At 43.7% G+C, this 22,646-nt stretch overlaps 1 protein-coding gene across 1 annotated transcript in view; it reads left to right on the top strand.

The window, feature by feature from the left end:
* The window catches only part of plxnc1 (plexin C1), a 100,528-nt gene that overhangs the window by 58,342 nt on the left and 19,540 nt on the right, over window positions 1–22,646 (top strand). Inside the window, exons 14-22 of the mRNA XM_084330751.1 lie at window positions 1,003–1,167; window positions 4,899–5,001; window positions 8,099–8,200; window positions 9,488–9,591; window positions 10,136–10,177; window positions 13,510–13,631; window positions 15,021–15,219; window positions 17,080–17,226; window positions 21,197–21,365. Coding sequence (XP_084186877.1) covers window positions 1,003–1,167; window positions 4,899–5,001; window positions 8,099–8,200; window positions 9,488–9,591; window positions 10,136–10,177; window positions 13,510–13,631; window positions 15,021–15,219; window positions 17,080–17,226; window positions 21,197–21,365 — 1,153 coding nt within the window. The remainder of the gene's footprint in view (window positions 1–1,002; window positions 1,168–4,898; window positions 5,002–8,098; window positions 8,201–9,487; window positions 9,592–10,135; window positions 10,178–13,509; window positions 13,632–15,020; window positions 15,220–17,079; window positions 17,227–21,196; window positions 21,366–22,646) is intronic.

Below are 22,646 nucleotides of genomic sequence, written 5' to 3'. Positions count from 1 at the left end.
TATGTGAAGCACTTTGGTTGACAAGCGTCATGTTTAAACGTGCTATACAAATAAATTTGATTGATAAGATAAGATATTCCTTTATTGTCCCCTTGGGGGAAATTCAGGTGTCATAGTAGCATGGGGGGAGGGGAGGTACAGGTATGGGCAGGGTAATAGTAGAAAGACATAAATATAGGCAATACAATTCTGAATATAAAAATGTGAGAAACAAATAAACAGTGTAAACAATATAATTAAGTCTGAGTATAAAGATATGAGAACAATAAACGGTGTACACAAAGGTGCACACACACATAAACACACACACACGTAAACACACACACGCGTAAACACACATACACGCACTCATCCATTCATTCATTCATTCTAACCTTTATTTATTTTCGAAAAGGACAATTGAGGTCACCCTCATTTCCAATGTCGTCGAGATTTAGACATTTCAATGCATGCATTTTTTATAATATAATAACAACTCTGGTGGCCGGGTAGCGCAGCGGACTAAGCATCTGTCTACCACCGCAGAGACAGTGGGATCAAATCCAGCTGCCGCGGTGCCTCCGGCTTGGTCGGCCGTTCATACTGACACAATTGGCAGTCTCAGCGGGTGGGAAAGCCGGTGGGTGGGTCCTGGTCGTTGTAAACAGCGACTCCTACAGTTCGGTCGGGGCGCCTGCACAGCGAGGGAAGGATTTGGGGGAGGTAGTGTGACCCTTCCACACGTTACACTCCCCCAGTGAGAGTCTCCGCCCTCCCGGACCGACGGTAGGGGGGGGGGGGGGAGAGTGCGCAACGACCAGGAAGGGGATTGGGAATTGGCATAACGACTAACATTGGGATGGGAGAAAAACGGAAAAAGGAGGGGGGAAAAGATAATACAAAAAAAATATATATATATAATAACAACTCTTATCTATACACACACACACACACACACACACACACACACACACACACACACACACACACAAAGTGAACATTTGTTTCTCCTTTGTTTCCCAGAAAAAGGCTGACAATCTGAATATGAATGTAACAACAGAGCTGAAGGTGCTGGGCTTTCAGGGGACGGTTCCGTACATGTGTGACGTGGTTCCCGTAGCGACCAGCAACAGCATCGACACCGTCAACTGTGAGATTCAAGGCACGCCCGACATTCAGTCGCTAAAGGTAAAACCCCCTCACTCTGGCACACTGTGGGAAACACTGCATTTTTAAGGAAATACCGACACCATGCCAAAACATACATCTAATTCAAGTCAAGAGTTTTTTTTATTTGTCACGGCATACGGATATACAATGAAATGCGGGTGGTCTTGCCCGCAACGATGTGCAATTGGTACAACATATAACATATAATAGAATCCAATACAAAAAATGTGTGCAATAAAATTGTGCAATAACAGGTAGCAGGTAACAATAAATTTGTGCAATGACGGGTAACAGTTGACAGTTAACAGTAGTAGTAATAGTAGTGCAATACACTGTTACTGTTGCTAATACTAATTTAAAGTGGCCTTTCCTTTTGGCAATAAGTGAGGGTGCGTGCGGCCTGAGTGTGTGCCCGCTCATGCTAAAGTGTTACAGTGGTACTCAATGTTCATTGTTCAGGACTCTGATGGCCTGGGGGAAGAAGCTGAGCCTAAGCCGCTCTGTCCTAGTAGCTGGGGTTCGCAGGCGTCTGCCTGACCTCAGCAGCTGGAACAGGCTGTTATTGGGGTGGTGAGGGTCTTTCATTATCCTGCAGGCTCTGGATTTGCACCTCTTGTTGTATAGAACCTGCAGGGGAGGTAGTGCAATACCCGTGGTACGCTCGGCTGAGCGCACCACTCTCTGTAGGGCCTTCTTGTCTTGTGCCGTGCTGTTTCCATACCAGGCAGTGATGTTTCCGGTCAAGATGCTCTCTACAGCTCCTGAGTAGAAGGACTGGAGTATCTTCCCCGATACTCTGAACTTCCTTAACTGTCTCAGGTGGTAGAGGCGCTGTTTCGCCTTCTTTACTACTGTGTCTATGTGTGTTGACCATGTCAGATCCTCTGAGATGTGGACCCCCAGGTACTTAAAGCTGCTCACCCTGTCCACGGTAGCCCCGTTAATCATCAGTGGTGTGTGTGTCTCCTGCTGTCCTCTCCTATAATCCACGATCAGCTCCTTGGTTTTACCAATGTTCAGGAGCAGGCTGTTGTCCTGGCACCAGCGTTCCAGTACCTCAACCTCCTCCAGGTAGGCCTTCTCGTCGTTGTCCGAGATCAGCCCCACCACCACCGTGTCGTCTGCAAACTTCACTATGGAGTTGGAGCTGAACTTGGCCACACAGTCGTGTGTGTAGAGTGAGTACAGCAGGGGGCTTAGAACACAGCCCTGGGGGGACCCGATGCTCAGGGTGATGGTGTTGGAGGTCTGACCCCCCACCCTGACCGCCTGGGGTCTTTCACTCAGAAAGTCCAGTACCCAGGCGCTCAGGGCGGAGCTCAGACCCAGCTCGATCAGCTTGTCCACCAGTCTGGTGGGGACTATGGTGTTGAACGCTGAGCTGTAGTCAATGAACAACAGTCTCACATAGCCCCCCTTCTGACGGTCAAGGTGGGAGAGGGTGCTGTGCAGTACCTGGGAGACCGCGTCGTCAGTGGACCTGTTTGTCCTGTATGCAAATTGCATAGGGTCCATATCACTGGGGAGGGAGGCACAAATGTGGTCCTTGACCAGCCTCTCAAAACATTTCATGACCACAGAGGTGAGTGCCACCGGTCTGTAGTCATTTGGACATGTTGGGGAGGGTTTCTTCGGTACAGGGATGATGGTAGACATCTTGAAGCAGGCAGGGACCACCGACTCCGCCAGGGATTGATTAAATATGGCGGTGAACACAGGGGCTAGCTGGTTGGCACAGGACTTAAGTATGCGTCCTGTTATTCCATCTGGGCCAGCAGCCTTCCTGGTGTTCACCTGCATAAATGCTCTTCTCACACTGTGTACCGTCAATGAGAGAGCGTCCCCGCCCCCCCGCGGATGCCCCCCCCCCTCCACAGCAGCCGGCGCACCAGTGACGTCACTAGCCGTTGGGCTAGCAGTGCCACTGTTTGCACCAAACCGAGCGTAAAAGGTGTTGAGCTTGTCCGCAAGGGAGGCGTCGTCGCTCCCCATTGAGGGGGCGCTGACTTTGTAGTCAGTTATAGCCCTCAGTCCTTGCCATAATCCTCTTGTGTCATTCTGTGCCATTTGTGCCTCCATCTTGTCGGCATACGTCCTCTTAGCAAGTTTGACAGCCTTGCGCAGAGTGTAGACTGTTGTCTTGTACTCTTCCATGTTTCCTGACTCTCTGCCCCGGTTATAAGCAGTGGTGCGAGAGTTCAGGGCTGCTCTGATAGTACTGTCCACCCATGGTTTCTGGTTTGGGAACACCCTCGCCTTTTTTGTGGGGACGATACTATCAGCCAGTGTTGTTATGAATGACACCACAGCGTCTGTGAAATCGCTGACGTCACTGTTACTCCTCCTGAACATTCCCCAGTCGGCGTCATCCAGTGCGTCCTGAAACGTGGCCTCTGATTGGTCGTCCCATTTTTTTACATCACGTGACACGACGGCGTCACGTGATCTCTGTTTATATGCTGGGACAAGAAAGATGGCGTCATGATCCGACGTGTTTGTTGCTCCCGCTAATGGTGGAGCCGGTACAGCCTTGTATCCGGCTCTGAACGGGGTGTAACAGTGGTCGAGTGTATTTCCTCCCCTTGTGGAGCAGACGATGTGCTGGAAGAAAGACGGCATGACTTTCTTCATATTCGCCTGATTGAAGTCCCCGGCTACGATCATGGCTGTGTCCGGATGCTTGATCTGGTGCGCGTTCAGATGGTTGTGTAGTTCCGCTAGCGGTCTGCCGACGTTCGCCTGGGGATGGATGTACACTGCAGTCATGATCACTGCAGTGAATTCGCGCGGAAGATGAAACGGGCGACATTGGATCGTGAGGTGTTCCAGGTCGGGAGAGCATGAACGGGAGAGTATCTTCACTTCCCCGGGGCTAGTCCAGCCGTTGTTGGTCATAAGGCATAGCCCCCCGCCGATGCTCTTCCCGGAGGCTTCTGTACGATCCGCCTGTACGAATTTAGGGCCTTGGGTTGAGCGTATACGTGTCAGTGTTACCGATTTTAAAGAGCAACACTGCAGTGTTCTGGTTTAAAGAGCAACACTGCAGTCTTCTTGTTTCAGAAGTCTGAATTTCAGGATTCACTGTGTCAGAGTGATGAAAAACTGGGCTTTTGAGGTGATGAAATCGCTGCGCCCAGGCAGCAGTGGTTCGGCAAAACTTTTTTTTTTATATATATCTGCTTAGAAAGCGAAAATGTCAACAAAAAAAGATATTCCACGTGGCAAATACACAGGTCACAACATGTTTACAGGAAAGTTTTCGAGTTGTATTTTGAGTGTATTTGGAGTGTATTTCGTGACTGTTAGGAACTAGGCTACACTGGCACACCTACTTCCAGTGAATGACGCTAAGCTAGGCTAACGGCGCGGCTGTTCCCTAAGCCTAATGCATGCACAGAGAAGAAAAGGGTATGTTGTATCTGCTTGTCTAACTCCAGGGTAGATGGCAAATAAGCTAATTTTCCAAAAAGTTGGCGTGTTCCTTTTAAGATGGTACGGTCCTGTAGGGGGTGTCTGAAATGTTTGGGTAATATATAGTTACAGGTAAGAAGGATATATAAATGTTTTGACCCCCTTATTTGTTTACCTCTTTTGGGGAGGGGGTTGTCTTTCATATTAGCTATATTTTTGAGGGGGACAAATTGACCTCTTCTCAATATAGAGAGCCACATGTCCCCTGCAACCCCCCCCCTAAACCTACGCCTACGCACCTGAGTCTCTAAGCGTTTCACGCAGCTCCTGGTTTTCAGATCACTTTTGGAGGCGGCGCGGTGACGGTGATGCCAGCAGGGAGAGACGGTCTCTCCCTGCTGGTCCTGCTGGCGTTCCTGCTGGTACCATGCATGGTGTTTGGTAAGCGATGGTAGACGCTAGACCTCACAGGGGGGGGGGGGGGGTCATTGGTGTTTCGTATATACAGTATAATACTCCTGCCGTTGCTCTTGACTGACATCACAACATCACAACAACTGGAGAGCTCACTGCTCCTTAATAGTCAGGATGGGTCAAAATGCAGAGAATGAATTTCCCCCAAGGGGGGAACTTAGAACTTAACTTAACTTATTGTTTGATTGATTGATTGATTGATTGATTGATTGATTGATTGATTGATTGATTGAACATTTTATTTAACAGATTGCAGAATGGGTACAATACAGTACGGCTCAATACACACAATTGTTAAGGGGATGCAGACCAGAGAAAGACGTTCGTCTTGTTTACATCAGGGTCCCCCATTTTCAATTCATCATAACATTTATGACACACATGTAGACAGTACTGTTACATTTAGACATTTATGACATACCAGAGTACAAAAAAGAGTCTAAAAAGAGATTATATACATTTGATGGGGAAGAAACTGTACATTGGAGGTGGGTGGGGGGGGGTGTCTCTGTTTACTTTAGTAAAGTTGTGAAAAGAAGTCGGCACAGCGTCTGCAGTGTTCCCAAGTTTAATTCAATTCAACACAACGTTGTTCAAGTGTCACTTGAAAAAGGCCACAGGCCGAAACGTTGTGTTAAATTGAATTAAACTTGGGAACACTGCAGACGCTGTGCCGACTTCTTTTCACAACTTTACGTATCTATTTTTGAGTCAAGCACCGGTGACTACACTTTGGATGTGCGTGAGTCTTTTCTACTCTGTTTACTTTAGCCCACGTCTAAGATGTCTTTCAGTCCCACATAAATGTGATAGTTGTTTTAAGATTAAGATGAAATAAAACTGGATTTTGAAGAAGTCTTTATTCGTAGCACACATTGCAACGTAGTCATGCAGCGACACACACATAGGAAACACACGCATGCATTTTCTATTTTGGGGGGGGGTCACCGATGAGATGCCTCTCTGCGCTTGACCCATCCCGTCGTCCTTCCCCACAAGGGCCGCGCCCCGGGGACCAATCCAAGTCTTTGCCAGGGTTAGCGATCTGCTCTGCGCGTGTGCATATTATATGTTTCAAGATTCAAGAGGTTTATTTGTCACATACATACCAGGGCATACAGTGAAATGCGGGTGGCCATGCCCGCTTTGATTGTGCAATAATACTAATAATAAAATAGACATAATAAACAGGTAATAAAATAGATGTTACAAAGGATCAGATTAAACCGAATATATATATTTATTTATTGATATATATTGCATAGTATTTGTATATCGTTTGATATCCCTTGTATATTCCTTGTACATATACACGGAATATCCCTTTAGCCCAGACCATAATATTTCATTCTCCTATTGGACAGCGGTCCACCGGCGCCAGGGACCGGCCTCCGGAGTCAGGTTCAAAGTCACCGTCAAGACGTGTCTGGACATGCCCGGCCTTGCCCAGGGATACGCGACAGAAATGAGATTGGTACTAGTTTGTTCACCGTGCGTATAAATACGGCGCAGGTGAATATAGAAGCCCCTTAGCCCCTTAGTATGTTACCCAATAAGTTGAAGCCTCACCCACGATACAACGTGCGGTGAAGTATGGCCTGTTTGGCCCCAGAATAGAGCATTGAGACCGCGTGCGAATTAATAACTGAATTGTCAGAGTTTGGCGCTATACCGTCGAGTGCGACATATTTCTATTAAGTCATTAATAGTCTATTTGTGTATAGTGTATCGTGCGGTTAAAGTTCTACAGTGACCAGCATCTCCAACGCTTCCTCGTATTAGCTAGAGTTCTTATCCAGGCTGGGCTGACCACATGGCGCTTTCACCCGAGGAGACCTAGACGAGAACCGTATGGACATGTACACTGGATTAATCTACCCGACGACTACATAGCCCTTTGCGGCTGGAATATATTTGCTTTGGTCCTGTGATTTATGGAGCGGATAATCGCCGACGCCTGCACGTGTTGGATTTACCCCGCGAGGAGTCAAGTCGAGTCGGCGCCTCAGAGAGCCTGAGGCCGACTAGCTTTCTTCACTGTGGAGCTACAGTCTACGGAGAACAGCTGTATTCGTCTGTGGATCAAGAGGCTACTGCACCGGCTCCTGTACCTGGAGTCTCCTTAAGTCATCGTTGACCAGACGTTCTACTACCGACAGATCTTCTACCCCTGCTGGCTTACAACCAGGGGGAACCCCTTCCAGTATCTCCCGCTATATTACTAGTGTACCATAGATATAATTCCCTAAGATTCAGGTTGTATAATTACCTCCTGCGTAACCAGAGAATGGACATTCATTGTTGATTTGCCTACGCACATTCCTTTGCCTTACAAGTGCATTCAAAGAATAATGTAAAGTATATTATGTACCCTTTGCTCCATTAAATACTTGATTATACCTTTGTTTGGAACCGATTTCATTGTGGGAAGTGTTCATCATATTCATATATCGTGTACTGTATGGCCAGTAATTAAAGTACATAAAGCGGTAGTGGTTTAATGATACCATACTTATCAATACAGTCAGGGAATTGTACCCCTCAGTTACAATAGACATAAAATGGGCATGATAAAATAGACATGCTAAAGTCCTGAGATAGTGCAATACAATGTTAGGTACGGATTTAAGGCACTGGGTCCTATGTACACTACTATACAATATACAGTTTTTACTCTATATCCTTATGCTATACTTGCTATATCTAAACTATACTATACAAGAACCACATCGGTTCTTTCCTTAAAGTGACCTTTCCATTTTGTTTAAAGTGACCGTTTGTGTGTCAGCGATTGCAGCATGTGTGTTGTGTGTGTGTGTATGTGTGTGCTCATGTGTACTTGTGTGTGGAGAGTTCAGTGTTCTGATGGCCTGAGGGGGGAAGCTGAGCCATAGTCTCTCAGTTCTTGTTGCCTGTGTGCATAGGCGCTTGCCTGACCGCAGCAGCTTGAACAGCATGTATGTGTGTGTGCGTGTGTGTGTGTGCGTATGTGCATGTGAAACCGTACGGTGTGTGTTTGGCGGCTCGGCCTGAGTGATTCGTCTGTGTATCTTGTCTCGTACAGCGGGAGTCTTCATTAACCGTAACCAGAAGAGGAAACTCACGGCTCGGATGAACAAGCATATTGAAGACCTGGAGCTGGACCTGAGGAACGACATCAGACAAGGTCAGTCAGCATCACTAGGGTCACACCATACACACAAGGTCAGTCACCGTCACTAGGGTCGCACCATACACAGATACAAGGTCAGTCATTAGGGTCGCACCATACACAGATACAAGGTCAGTCAGCATCACTAGGGTCACACCATACACACAAGGTCAGTCACCGTCACTAGGGTCGCACCATACACAGATACAAGGTCAGTCACTGTCACTAGTGTCGCACCATACACAGATACAAGGTCAGTCACTGTCACTAGGGTTGCACCATACACAGATACAAGGTCAGTCACTAGGGTCGCACCATACACAGATACAAGGTCAGTCAGCATCACTAGGGTCGCACCATACACAGATACAAGGTCAGTCACCGTCACTAGGGTCGCACCATACACAGATACAAGGTCAGTCAGCGTCACTAGGGTCGCACCATACACAGATACAAGGTCAGTCACTAGGGTCGCACCATACACAGATACAAGGTCAGTCAGCGTCACTAGGGTCGCACCATACACAGATACAAGGTCAGTCACTAGGGTCGCACCATACACAGATACAAGGTCAGTCACCGTCACTAGGGCCGCACCATACACAGATACAAGGTCAGTCACGTCACTAGTGTCGCACCATACACAGATACAAGGTCAGTCACCGTCACTAGGGTCGCACCATACACCGATACAAGGTCAGTCACCGTCACTAGGGTCGCACCATACACAGATACAAGGTCAGTCACCGTCACTAGGGTCGCACCATACACCGATACAAGGTCAGTCACCGTCACTAGGGTCGCACCATACACAGATACAAGGTCAGTCACCATCACTAGGGTTGCACCATACACAGATACAAGGTCAGTCACCGTCACTAGGGTCGCACCATACACAGATACAAGGTCAGTCACTAGGGTCGCACCATACACAGATACAAGGTCAGTCACCGTCACTAGTGTCGCACCATACACAGATACAAGGTCAGTCACCGTCACTAGGGTCGCACCATACACACAGATACAAGGTCAGTCACCGTCACTAGGGTCGCACCATACACAGATACACGGTCAGTCAGCGGTTACAAGCTACAAGTCAGCCACCAGCCATCCTGACACAGACACACAATGTGTGTGTGAGGGCCAAGCAATGTATCATAATAACAATGAATTCATATTGATATCGCAGTGTGAAGGAATGCGTGTATACTGTGGTGGAACCGGATCAATTATGCGAATACGGGCCGTCCGATCCTTAAGTGGTTTACAGTGAACTTCAACCTGGCAAACTCTCTTCCCCAGGTTTTGTAGATCTGCAGACGGAGAAGGCGGCCTTGATAGAAAACGTTGGAGCCATCCCTTTCTTGGACTACAAGCACTTCGCCTCCAGAATCTTCTTCCCAGAGGTACAGTGATTCCTAAAAGGACAATGTTCATATCTGGTGAAATTCGGCTTCAAATGCTGGCATGAGATGTTAAAGGGTAATACTAGTATTTTCAAACCTGGGGACAACATTTGTGATTAGATTAGATTCAAATGTATCATCATAAATCATACAGCACAAGTACATTACAATGAAAATAAGTTTGGCATCCAAGCAGAGTGCAAATGTAACAGTAAAGTGCAATAGTAATATACAATGTACAGGTGATTAAACTGCGTATAAAATATATAAATTAGTAATGGTGCTAATCAGATGTATGTACTGAGTTGTAATATTAATATGTACAGTGATACAGGTATAAAGACACTATGGTAATAAGTTATACTGGCCAGCAGCGTAACTAGTAAGACTACCTGTAGCCATCAATAGCCAGGAGTACCTACCATTAGCCAGGTTATAAAGTTGACCATTTTATATGTTTTTCCTCTGTCCACATAACCAGCTGCTTCTTTGCTCCTAAATTTTGTATTCTCTGTTCTGGAATCCATTTTCCATTGGTTTCTAGGGTGGAGCTTTGGTGACATCTTGTATCAAAGACATTGGCCAGGTAAGATTTGTCCTAAATTGACTGTCACTCTCAGGCCCCGTTTAGACGGAAACGCTAGCAGGTGAATCCGCAAAAATATTTTTTCGGATGTGCCTTTCGTTTATACGGAAACTGCGTTTTTACGGGGTGAACCCGCAAAAAAGTGAGACTACCTTCCAGGGTGGAATTCCTAGAAACGATAAACCTTTGCGCTCTCATCTAAACTGTCAAATCGCATAAAACGATGACGAAAGGGTTGTCAAGGCTCTCGTCACGTGTACTGCTTACATCACAGGCATGCGTCAGTAGCCTAGAAGCGTAAACAAAGCATGTCTGATTCTATCCATGGCGATCACCTGAAGGCTACATTGGCAGTACTTTTAAATACACAAGAATCTGTCCCGCGGCGTGACTGGACCCACTGTCTGTGAGTGACTCTGCTTTGGTCCAATCACATTCCCCACCCACAGTCTGCGAATCAGAGGCAGAGTAGGGCGGGTCTTCACAGCACGTCATGTGACATATGCGCCAATCGTGTGACAGCGGGGCTCAGTCGTCTGGAGTCGTTACAGCCTCGTCTGCACGGAGAATTCCATCCCAAAACGATAGTCTAAACGCAAAATTAAAAGTGAAACCGTAAGACGACTTTTGCGGTTTCTGTTCAGACTCTCTCCGTCTAAACGTAGCCTCAGTCCCACAATGGAATCTAGTAAATTACATTTTAAAGGTCTATCTCTGTAAATTAAATCGACTAGTATGCACTTTGCTACTATGTAATCTACCTTGCCTATATTACTATCTACTACTGTGACACTGTTTGATGAACAATCTTACTGACTGATCTCACTTACTTGTCACTTGTAACTTGTAAGTCACTTGTAAGTCAGCTAAATGACTAAATGTAATGTAAATGGTCCTGTATGTGATTGGTGCTGGCTCACTAAGGCTCAAGTCAGCACTGACTTTTATAGGAGAGCAGGGCATTTAACCCATATTATCTTTATTGATTTATGATCACAGGGCCTTTAACCCATATTATCTTTATTGATGTATGATCACAGGGCCTTTAACCCATATTATACAATGGCATGCAAATATCTTGATTCCGATTGGCTGAAACAGTCAAGTTAGCCTCTGTTATTTCGTATAACACACTCCACGTGACCCCAGATCCCTCCCACAACCGAATAATTTTTTATTTAATTATATATTTTTTGAATGAGTCTGAATGAGTCCGCCATAGATAGACAAATGGAAGTATGAATATATTTTGAACGAATCCTCCAAAAAAGATAGTCAACTGGAATATGTTAGTTCGTTACACATATGTTGGATTATGTAATTGGTTTGTCATGACCCATTGTGAAACAAAAGAAAAATCGCGGACTTAAAAAAAAAAATTGCCGTAGATTATTATTTTTTTTTCAGACTTGGATCTACTATTGGATCTACTTTCTCTGTGGATGGTTTTGTGAATAAATATCCATTATGCTTCAATTACTGTGTTTATTGTATAGCAATAAGGTTGGGTGAATTCGGCCATTGTATAAAAGCATTACATCACTTGAAGTTGTGTGTTATACTCATTAGATCACGCCTAGGGGGGTCTAACGACCCTCTGCTTTGACCTTTGTTCCAGGTTTAAAGGAGCACTTCACCCAAAAATGATAATTTATATATCAATTACTCACCCTGTGATGCCTTGAATTCATGAAGATCTTTTTTTCCCGCCCATCCCCCCACGGTGAACGTAGAATCCACCAAACGGTAGCCATACTGTCATAACTCATACTGTACAATTTTAACAAAACTATATCAAAACATTCACAAACTCTCAAACACATCATGCAGTATAATCCAAGTCTCATTTATCCAGTCATCCACAAAACGTGCTAACAAAAACATTGACAAAAACATTACTTCAGTTTTGGCAGTTTCTGGCACGCTACTCATTCCTGCATATTAGGAAAACTGATGTAAGATAGATAAGATAAGATATTCCTTTATTGATCCCCATGGGGAAATTCAGGCATCATAGCAACATGGGGGATGGGGTAGGGGGTACAGGTAGTAAAAAGCAGTGTAAACAAATAAAACAATATAACAAATCAATATAATTAACATAACATAATTAACTCTGGACATGTTCATAATGGTCAACAAGGTGCGAGATGAGGCTATGTATGACCTCTCAGTTATATTTGCCCTACAATAAATGGTTACAATATATAATCTAATCCAATTATCTAAATCGAATCTAATATAGTCTGAAAAAAACGAAATGCTAAATATATGCAATATATAATCTAATAATCCAATAATCTAAATCTAATCTAATATATAATCTAAAAATCCTAAATGCTAAATGCTAAATATATTATCTGATGAAGTATACAGTATTCACATAAGGTGCGGTATGCATAAAGTAGTATATTGTCCTTTTAGGTTCCTAGTAGTTGGGTGTCTTGCAGCAGTCCCTGCCCACTGTTGTGGAGCCTGTTGTGTGGTCAGTTTTGCCAGGCACGCTACTCGTTCCTGCGTGTCAGAAAAACTGATGTGAGGTGCTTATTTGTTCAGGCCTTGTTAGCTAGCTAACGTCTGTGTTGGTAACTTCCTGTCTTTACTTCCCTTCTTGTGGCTACACAGTTTGAGGAGGATTTTCTCTTGAGTTTTGTAAAACAAGAATATCAACCTTCAATAAAGCCACAGCCGTCTCATTTCTCTCAGATTAAAGTGCAACACACATCCTTGCGTAGGTCTGATCTTGCTCTCAATGTATTAAGTCAAATAAAAAAGCATCGTTGGCCCATAAGAGCTGGTTTGCCTGCCCCGGTCTCACATGTATTGATTGATTGATTGATTGATTGATTGAAGATTTTATGAACAGATTGCAGAATGGGTACAATACAGTACGGCTCAATACACACAATTGTTAAGGGGATGCAGACCAGAGAAAGACTTTCGTCTTGTTTACATCAGGGTCCCCCATTTTCATGGTCATCCGGGAGGGTCATCAAAGGGAAGTCGCCTATTCTCAGTCCTTCCCCCACAATGGTGGAACGAACTTCCCACCACAGTTAGGACAGCCGAAACCCGTCCAATCTTTCGCCGTCGACTGAAGACGCACTTCTTCAATCATTATCTGAAATGAAAAAAAATCTAACCTTACTGTCATGCACTTGTCCTAATATACTAACCTACACTGTAGCACTCAACACTTTGATGAACACTGTTACTCGGCTGATAAAGTTGTACCCTCCCCTGCTGTCTTGTTGTACAAAATCTGTAAGTTGCTTTGGATAAAAGTGTCAGCTAAATGACTAAATGTAAATGTAAATCTGTCCTGGGGTCAGGATGTGGAGAAAGTGCAGCCTGAGGAGTGCCAGGCCTTGTCCAGACTGATCCAGGACCAGCTGTTCCTCACCTCCATGGTCCACACATTAGAGGAGCAGAAGAGCTTCACTCTCAAGGACAAGTGAGTAGCAGGCATGTTATATGTGTTATCTTCTGTTCCTGTGTGTACACTATGTGATAGCATGAGAATATACACTGTGATAGCATGTGAATATACACTATGTGTACACTATGTGATAGCATGTGAATATACACTGTGTGTACACTATGTGATAGCATGTGAATATACACTGTGTGTACACTATGTGATAGCATGTGAATATACACTGTGTGTACACTATGTGATAGCATGTGAATATACACTGTGTGTACACTATGTGATAGCTTGTGAATATATGTAACAGGTACAACCTAGTACCTGCCACGAAACTTCGACCGCGCCTTGAGTGGGAGTCGAACCCCGGGCGTCCGCACGGGGGGAAGCAACACAAACCGCTGCGCCAAGAGAGGAATTCCTCTCTAAGCGCTGAGCTTGAATGCCTCTGGGGAGTGAGTTTTACTTCCATGCACCGTAGTCACACTATCGCGGTGCATATCCGTTACACTCACCCCCCCTAAACTCACACCACCCAAGGCATCCGGGTCACGGCACCACTGTAACAGGTACAACCTAGTACCTGCCACGAAACTTCGACCGCACCTTGAGTGGGAGTCGAACCCCGGGCGTCCGCACGGGGGGAAGCAACACAAACCGCTGCGCCAAGAGAGGAATTCCTCTCTAAGCGCTGAGCTTGAATGCCTCTGGGGAGTGAGTTTTACTTCCATGCACCGTAGTCACACTATCGCGGTGCATATCCGTTACATATACACTGTGTGTACACTATGTGATAGCATGTGAATATACACTATGTGTACACTATGTGATAACATCTGAATGTACACTGTGTACACATCTGTTGGTAACTGTTTTTGTGTTGTCTGTACTCTGTTCTGCTCTACTGTACTCTGTTCTACTGTGCTCTACTCTTTTCTGCTCTACTTTACTCTGTTCTGCTCTGTTCTACTCTGCTCTACTCTACTCTGTTCTACTCTACTCTACTCTGTTCTACTCTACTCTGTTCTACTCTACTCTACTCTACTCTACTCTACTCTACTCTACTCTACTCTACTCTACTCTACTCTGTTCTACTCTACTCTACTTTGCTCTACTCTACTCTGCTCTTCTGTTCTACTCTGTTCTACTCTACTCTACTCTGTTCTACTCTACTCTACTCTGTTCTACTCTACTCTACTCTGCTCTTCTGTTCTACTCTACTCTGTTCTACTCTACTCTGCTCTACTCTACTCTGCTCTACTCTACTCTCCCCCGTCCTCCCCTCTCCTCTCCTCTCCTCTACTCTCCTCTCCTCTCCTCTCCTCTCCTCTCCTCTCCTCTCCTCTCCTCTCCTCTCCTCTCCTCTCCTCTCCTCTCCTCTCCTCTCCTCTCCTCTCCTCTCTGTGTTGTGACCAGGTGTGAGGTGGCCTCTCTGCTGACGGTGGCTCTGCATGGGGAGCTGACCTACCTGACCCAGGTGATGGAGCAGCTCCTCCGGGACCTGATGGAGCAGCCCAGCAACACCCAGCCCAAGCTGCTGCTGCGCCGCACGGCCTCCATCGTGGAGAAGCTGCTCACCAACTGGATGTCTGTCTGCCTCTACGGCTTCCTCAGGGTCTGTCTGTCTGTCTGTCTGTCTGTCTGTCTGTCTGTCTGTCTGTCTGTCTGTCTGTCTGTCTGTCTGTCTGTCCGTCCGTGTGTATTGTTTACACTATTTCTATAGTCAGATCTAATTATATTGCCTATATTCATGTCTTTCTACTGTTACCCTTCATGCCCATAAAAGGGCTGTGCAATACTAAAGACTTATGCGACTGTGCCACATCAAATTAATAACCTTGGTTGGGAGGGAAGGAAGGAAGGGGCTAATCATGGTCCTCATTCACGAACGGACTTACGAGCAGATTTCATCGTAACTCCACTTACAAGCTTTTCGCGACAATTTTGGCATTCTCGAACGGTTCCTTCTCAGGGATTTGCTCGTAGCTAAGAGCAGGGTTTACCAGCGCAGAAAGGCAGGCAACCTGTCGGACAAACTGGTGTGCGCGGGAGAAATCGTTATCTTATCATAACCGTACCTTCCCTCCTCCATGCTGCTATGATGCCCGAATTTCCCCAAGGGAATCAAAAAAGGAATATGTTATGTTATGTCTTATCTATCTATTGAGCTATATCCCACATAATTGTATTCAACCTCTTATACAGTCGTACAGCCCTGGCCTATATTTTATTTCATAAATATATTATTCTATTGTTGTAACTATACAAGGAATATCAGGGGATATCAGGGGATATACAAATACAATTAAATATATATATATAAATAAATATATATATTCGGTTTAATCTGATCCTTCAGAACAATTGTGCTTAACTTAGCTCATATTTCATTTTACTTTACTCCACCACTTTATTGTACTGTTGATGTCTGTCCGCTAATGTCGCACCAGTAACGTCCAAAGCAAATTCCTTGTATGTGAAAAGTATACTTGGCAATAAAGACCTTTCTGATTCTGGTTATGTTATCTTATCTTCTGTTCGCTCATAGACATAGTTCCATACATAACCTACTGTGTGGAGGTATGGGGGAACACATATAAAACAAACACTAACCAAATTTTCACAATGCAGAAGAAAGCCATAAGAATTGTGAATCAAGCAGATTACTATGAACCGACAAACGCACTCTTTATTAAATCAAATACCTTAAAATTGGAAGATTTTGTCGATCTTAGCACTGCAATAATAATGTACAAAGCACATAAGCACTCACTTCCAAGTTGCATTCAGGAGTTGTTCCAGACTAGAGAGAGCCGATATAGACTATGGGGAACTTGTGTATTCAATATCGCAAAGGCAAGGACAAATATAAAAAGTCGATGTATATCTGTTAAACTATGGAATAGCTTTGACAAAGAAGTAAAAATGTGTAGTTTGCTACATACTTATAAGAAATTACTCAAATATAAGGTGATACATAAATATAAAACCTCATTATCCTAATTATATTTTATCTATAACATAACTGTAATCAAATAGTGACAAAGGGAAAAGAAAAAACATTAAAATAGTCTTTGAATCCAAATATACTTTCTTTGTGTTGATTTTACATTAATTCCATGATTTTACTCAAGTAAATATCTGTTACAAGCTTCGGTCTTATGTAGAAAAATGCTATTTTTAATCTAGATTAATTGCAGAAAATTGTGAGATTAATTAGTAAAAATTAAAAATTATCTATTGACAGCACTAATATATATATATATATATATAAGAAATTAAAATAAAAACATAAATAAATGTGTATACGTTTTGTACATAAAACTATGAAACGTTTGTAACCTTTGCTAAATGATATACTGAATTAAGCCTACACCTTTTCGGTCATTTCATTTTTTTTTTTAAATGTTCTACTACTATGCTAAAAGAAGACCGAAATTAAATCATTCATTCATTCATTCCTTCTCCTCTCCAGGAGAGCGTGGGGCAGCACCTGTTCCTGTTAGTGAGCGCTCTCAGCCAGCTGAAGGCCCAGGGGCCAGTGGACTCAGTCACAGAGAAGGCTCTCTACACCCTGAACGAGGACTGGCTACTGTGGCAGGCGCAGGACTTCACCCCTCTGGTACACACACACACACACACACGCACGCACGCACGCATTAAGACCAGTACTTCGCTCTTAATATAATAAAATAATACAACGTTTTAGTTCTAAGATACATTATAGAACAAATACACTCAAATATATTCAATCAACTCGATGGTGTCTGACAGTTCTATGGCAATTTTTGGACAATTCTATTTTATTTTTAGACGGGCAGAAAGTGCAACTGAATGCAATGGCTTGTAACTGAAACACACAGATGTTTATCTAGCTTTCTGTCTGTTTAACACGTTGCAGTGATTCACACTGAACCACTTCCTCTTTACACTGTTACTCTGCCTGACTCATGCCAATGCAGCAAATGGGAGACCAGTGGCTACACGGTGGTGTAGTAGTGGTTAACACTGTCGCCTCACAGCTAGAAGGTCCTGGGTTTGATTCTCGCATGGGGACCAGGTTACCGTGTTACCAGGTACCCAGGTGGGGTACCTCCCGGGCCTTTCTGTGTGGAGTTTGCATGTTCTCCCCGTGCTCGCAAGGGTTTCCCCTCCCGATAAGATAAACCCAATGGAAAAACATACAGAACAGATCGCTAACGCTGCTGCGTCCCTGGCGAAGACGTACAGGAGCACTTGGATTGGTCCCCGGGCGAGGCCCCACGCCGCAGCCCATGTGTGCTCCCGGCTGCCCTTGGGGGGGAAGGACGATGGGATGGGTCAAGCGCAGAGGGGCATTTCATCGGCGACTCAGTGCATGCGTGTGTGTGTGTGTGTGTGTTCCTGTGGGTCCCCCATCTCGCATGTTAAAGACTTCTTCTTCTTCTTCTTCTTCTTCTTCTTCTAGACCACACAGAATATTGAGTAAAATAAGTATTTAATTATAAATTAACAGTTAACAGGAATTAACTACAGTATAAGGTAAACATGAACACACAGGACACAACAAAATGGCTGTTAGAGACAGAGGAGAGAGAAAGCATGGCCGTTGTCGGATGTTGTGGTGTTGTTGTCCAGCAGGGGGCTAAACCGAGGTCCTGACTGAACTCTGTTGTTAAAGAACCCAGGACGCCTATCGTATCACCTATCGGACGCCTATCCCTTCCCCTTAATTGGCTGATATCAATCCCTGTCTCCTGAGCCGTTCAGCCATTGTGTAGTGTGATGTGTAGTGTTTTTCAATGGTAGCCAAAACTAGCCATTGAGCCTGTGTAGCCCAAGGTTGGGTGCTACACAGTGGTGGTGAAGGAGGCAATTTCCACCCTACATTTAGGGGAGCACTATATAAAATGCAATGATGGATAATTCATTCATTCATTATGTAACAGTGAAGGCCAGGGATGTGCAGAGACATTTTGGGAGGCAGGTGCTCATCCCAAAATAAAGGGCACATCGATGTGTGTTTTTGCTGTGCTGTCTGGCACTTTACCTCACACTCACTCGCTCTCTCTCGCTCTCTCCCTTATTTTAGTTTGTCTTGGGGCGACAGTGGTAGTAGAGCGTCATCTGGTAATCAGAAGGTTCCCGGTTCGATTCGCACTCCCCCCGGCGAAGTGTCCTTGAGCAAGACACTTAACCCCTAACTGCTCCCGATGAGCAGGTCGGCACCTTGCATGGTCACCTCCGCCGTCGGTGTGTGAATGTGTGAGTGGATGGGTGAATGTGAGGAACAAAATTGTAAAGCGCTTTGAATAAAAGCTGCCATATAAATGCACCATTTACCATTTTGCTGTGTTGAGCCCTCAATGTCTAAATTATGGTAAAAAGCACGACATGTGGAGACAACAGACCACATATGAGTTGCCTAAAGCAACCAATAACTCACAACACCAACACTTCACAAACACTGGTCTCATCATGTGTCATGGAGAAAGCTATGACAGAATACAGTATGCAATATCAACGTCATCATTGGCAGGTGAAGTTCCTCTCCATTTCGCTCCCAATCACTCAGGCTCATATACATACACAAATGTACAGTCGTACATTTATATTAAATAAATAGAATAAAATATGTGCTTCTCGCAGTGTTTTTTTTTTTGTATTTTATTTTTGTATTATTTTTTAAACAAACATGACAACACACGATAGGATATACAAACACACATATGCTCCAGCTCGTACCCCCCCCCTCCCGGACCCCCCATTGGATAATCCAACCATTATAACTTGTTCCTAACCAGACACTACCATTAGTGTTTTATAGCCTGTATGAAATTATTAAGTGGTCATAATTTGTGAAACAATGCTCAATAATGCTTTGAATATAAAAAAATTTGGAGGGTGCAATCTTTCAAAACTTAAAAACACATGTGTCTATAATTAGCACATATTTGATAGGATTTCAATAGAAAATAAACAAAAAAAATTGTTTGGCGGGTTTCAGCTGTCCAAGAGACACATATGTACTGATTTATACTAGTTTATTTTGACTTTAGACATTATTTAAGTATTCACCACCGTGTCTCTTGTGCTGTGACTTGTGCAGAGATGTTGACAGTAAGTCTGTTCCTTTTTAAGGAAGCAGTTACTGTGGGCGACAGCTTTGCTTAAACCTCCTTCACTGCCACACTACAGAACGGTTAACTCTTTCACTGCGACAACACAGAAGGTTAACCCTTTACTATCACACTACGATAGTAAAGGGTTAACCTTCTGTAGTGTGGTAGTGAAAGGGTTAAACCTCCTTCACTGGAGGAAGTAGCAGCTAGAGTTATATGTCTCACATCCAGATATGGAACAGGTTTCCACTAATTACTCAGTTTGTTTTGTGCACATTTGACCTCTGTGACACTCAGAATGATGATCAAAGCATCTTTACTTCACTTCCTCTCTCTCTTCTCTTTCGCTTGTTCCCCCATCTCTCTCTCTCTCTCCCTGTCTCTCTCTCTCTCTCTCTATCTATCCATGCCTCTCTCTCTTCTCTCTCCCTGTCTCTCTCCATGTCTCTCTATCTATATCTTCTAGTCTCTCCTCTTCTCTCTCTCTATTTTCTCTCCCTCTCTTTTCTCTCACTCCCCCATCACTATCTCTCCTCTTCTCTCTCTCCCTGTCTCCTCTCTCTCTCTCTAATCTAATCTAATCTAATCTAATCTAATCTAATCTAATCTAATCTAATAAAATAAAATGTATTTGTAAGGCCCGACAACACACGTTAATGTCCCCATGGGCCGGACACGTCTTCTTTAAACAAGTCAAGAAGAAACATCACAATAAATCAAGAACAAAACAAAAACACCATGAAGTCCAAAAATGTTTAAATAAATGAATGCAACACTCCCAGACATACCCCACGCGAAGGTAAGGAAAAACTCACTAAAACCTAGCAATGGGAAAAAATGCACCACAGACAATGTGGAGGAGAGAAACCCTAAAAGGGCCGTTCAAGGGGGGATCTACCTTCTTAGATGTTGGTGATAGTAGTGTTGCAATAAAAACCTCTCTCTCTTCTCTCTTCTCTCTTCATCTCTGTCCATCAGATAATAGCCATGTGGGTCATTGATCATTTGATATTTGACAGCATGTAGGCTGTCCTCTGTGCCAGGAAGGAAGGCAAGTGAGATGGAGATAGATATGATACTCTTAACTATATATATATATATATATATATATATATATATATATATATATATATATATATATAATTATTATTTTAAACCACAGTACTCTGTACGACAGTACGATTATTATAAATATATATACAGTATATATTAAAAAAAGAAAAAAGAATCCCTTGTGCATCTTTATTCTTATAAATACCAAGAAAACCATAACCACTCAGACAGGGCCAGCGTGTCTAGATGGATCACATTGGTGAAAGTCATCTTTCTGACCCAGAATCTGTATGCAATCTGTATACATGTATATGTTTGAGTTGCGGTTAAGTTGATGTTAACTTTGTGTGTGTGGTGTGTGGTGTGTGGTGTGTGGTGTGTGGTGTGTGTGTGTGTGTGTGTGTGTATTTGCATGCGCGTGTCTGTTTGGGTTGACAGAAGCTGCAGGTGCTCTTCGCGGTGGGCAGCGACGGAGAGGTCAGCGAGCCGCTGGAGGTCAGCGCTCTCAGCTGTGACACTGTGGAGCAGCTGAAGGAGAAGATCCTCTCGGCCTTCAAGGCCAAGTTCGGTTTCCCCTACAACACCCCACTCCGGGACGTCCACATTGGTGAGGGGCGAGCCCACCGGCTCATTGCCTACTACTGTAAACAATAATAAATACCTCCGATGAAGAACCATACAATTCTGCTTTTACCTTTTCAGGGGAACAATGTTTTGTAACTTTATTATCTAAAGATGGTGAGTTAGAGTGTTGTGTTAATTCATAGTTAAAGACAGTAGAGGCTTGATTGATTGATTGAAAACTTTATTAACAGATTGCAGAATGGGTACAATACAGTACGGCTGAGTACTTTATTATCTAAAGATGGTAAGTTAGTGTTGTGTTCATTCATAGTTAAAGATAGTAGAGGTTGAGTACTTTATTATCTAAAGATGGTAAGTTAGAGTGTTGTGTTCATTCACAGTTAAAGATAGTAGAGATTGAGTACTTTATTATCTAAAGATGGTAAGTTAGTGTTGTGTTCATTCACAGTTAAAGACAGTAGAGGTTGAGTACTTTATTATCTAAAGATGGTGAGTTAGTGTTGTGTTCATTCATAGTTAAAGACAGTAGAGGCTGAGTACTTTATTATCTAAAGATGGTAAGTTAGAGTGTTGTGTTCATTCATAGTTAAAGACAGTAGGGGTTGAGTACTTTATTATCTAACGATGGTGAGTTAGAGTGTTGTGTTCATTCACAGTTAAAGATAGTAGAGGTTGAGTACTATATTATCTAACGATGGTGAGTTAGTGTTGTGTTCATTCACAGTTAAAGAACGGCACATTCACACTACAAGCGATTTGGAACAGCAAATTTTGTTTGTCCAAAAAAGGTACATTATTATGTTTTTTCCCATTGAAGGGTTAAATTCTTAAAAAAAACATTTAAAATGTATTTTGAGCCATGATTTAGAGACGCCCTCACCAAAGAAGAAGCTCTTTAAACACACACACACACACACACACACACACACACACACACACACACACACACACACACACACACACACACACATTTAGAATTTTTATTTATGTCCACATAAAGACAATGTTTAAAGGACACAAATATTATCAGTGCACTTGTACATTGTGGGTTATTCTGATACATTCGTGCCCAAATTGACTGGCAACCAAAGTTACACACACACATGGATGATGAACCTGACAATCAACACACAGCTCATGGGTACAGATAGCAGCGTCTTCTCCAAATTGCGCGGCTGCCAATAATAGCTGACACTGAGCAATATCTTGCTAACTGTTTGGCTCTTCTCTTCGGAAGACCGGCCATCTGAAGGCCTCTAACACCCAACTTATGAACATATAATGAAGACTAAAAGTTTACAGT

The sequence above is a fragment of the Notolepis coatsorum genome (assembly GCF_963971535.1).
Source record: "Notolepis coatsorum genome assembly, chromosome: 15".
Classification (NCBI taxonomy): Eukaryota; Metazoa; Chordata; class Actinopteri; order Aulopiformes; family Paralepididae; genus Notolepis; species Notolepis coatsorum.
Note: the sequence above shows the minus strand (reverse complement) of the source record. Positions and strands in the feature narration are given on the sequence as shown.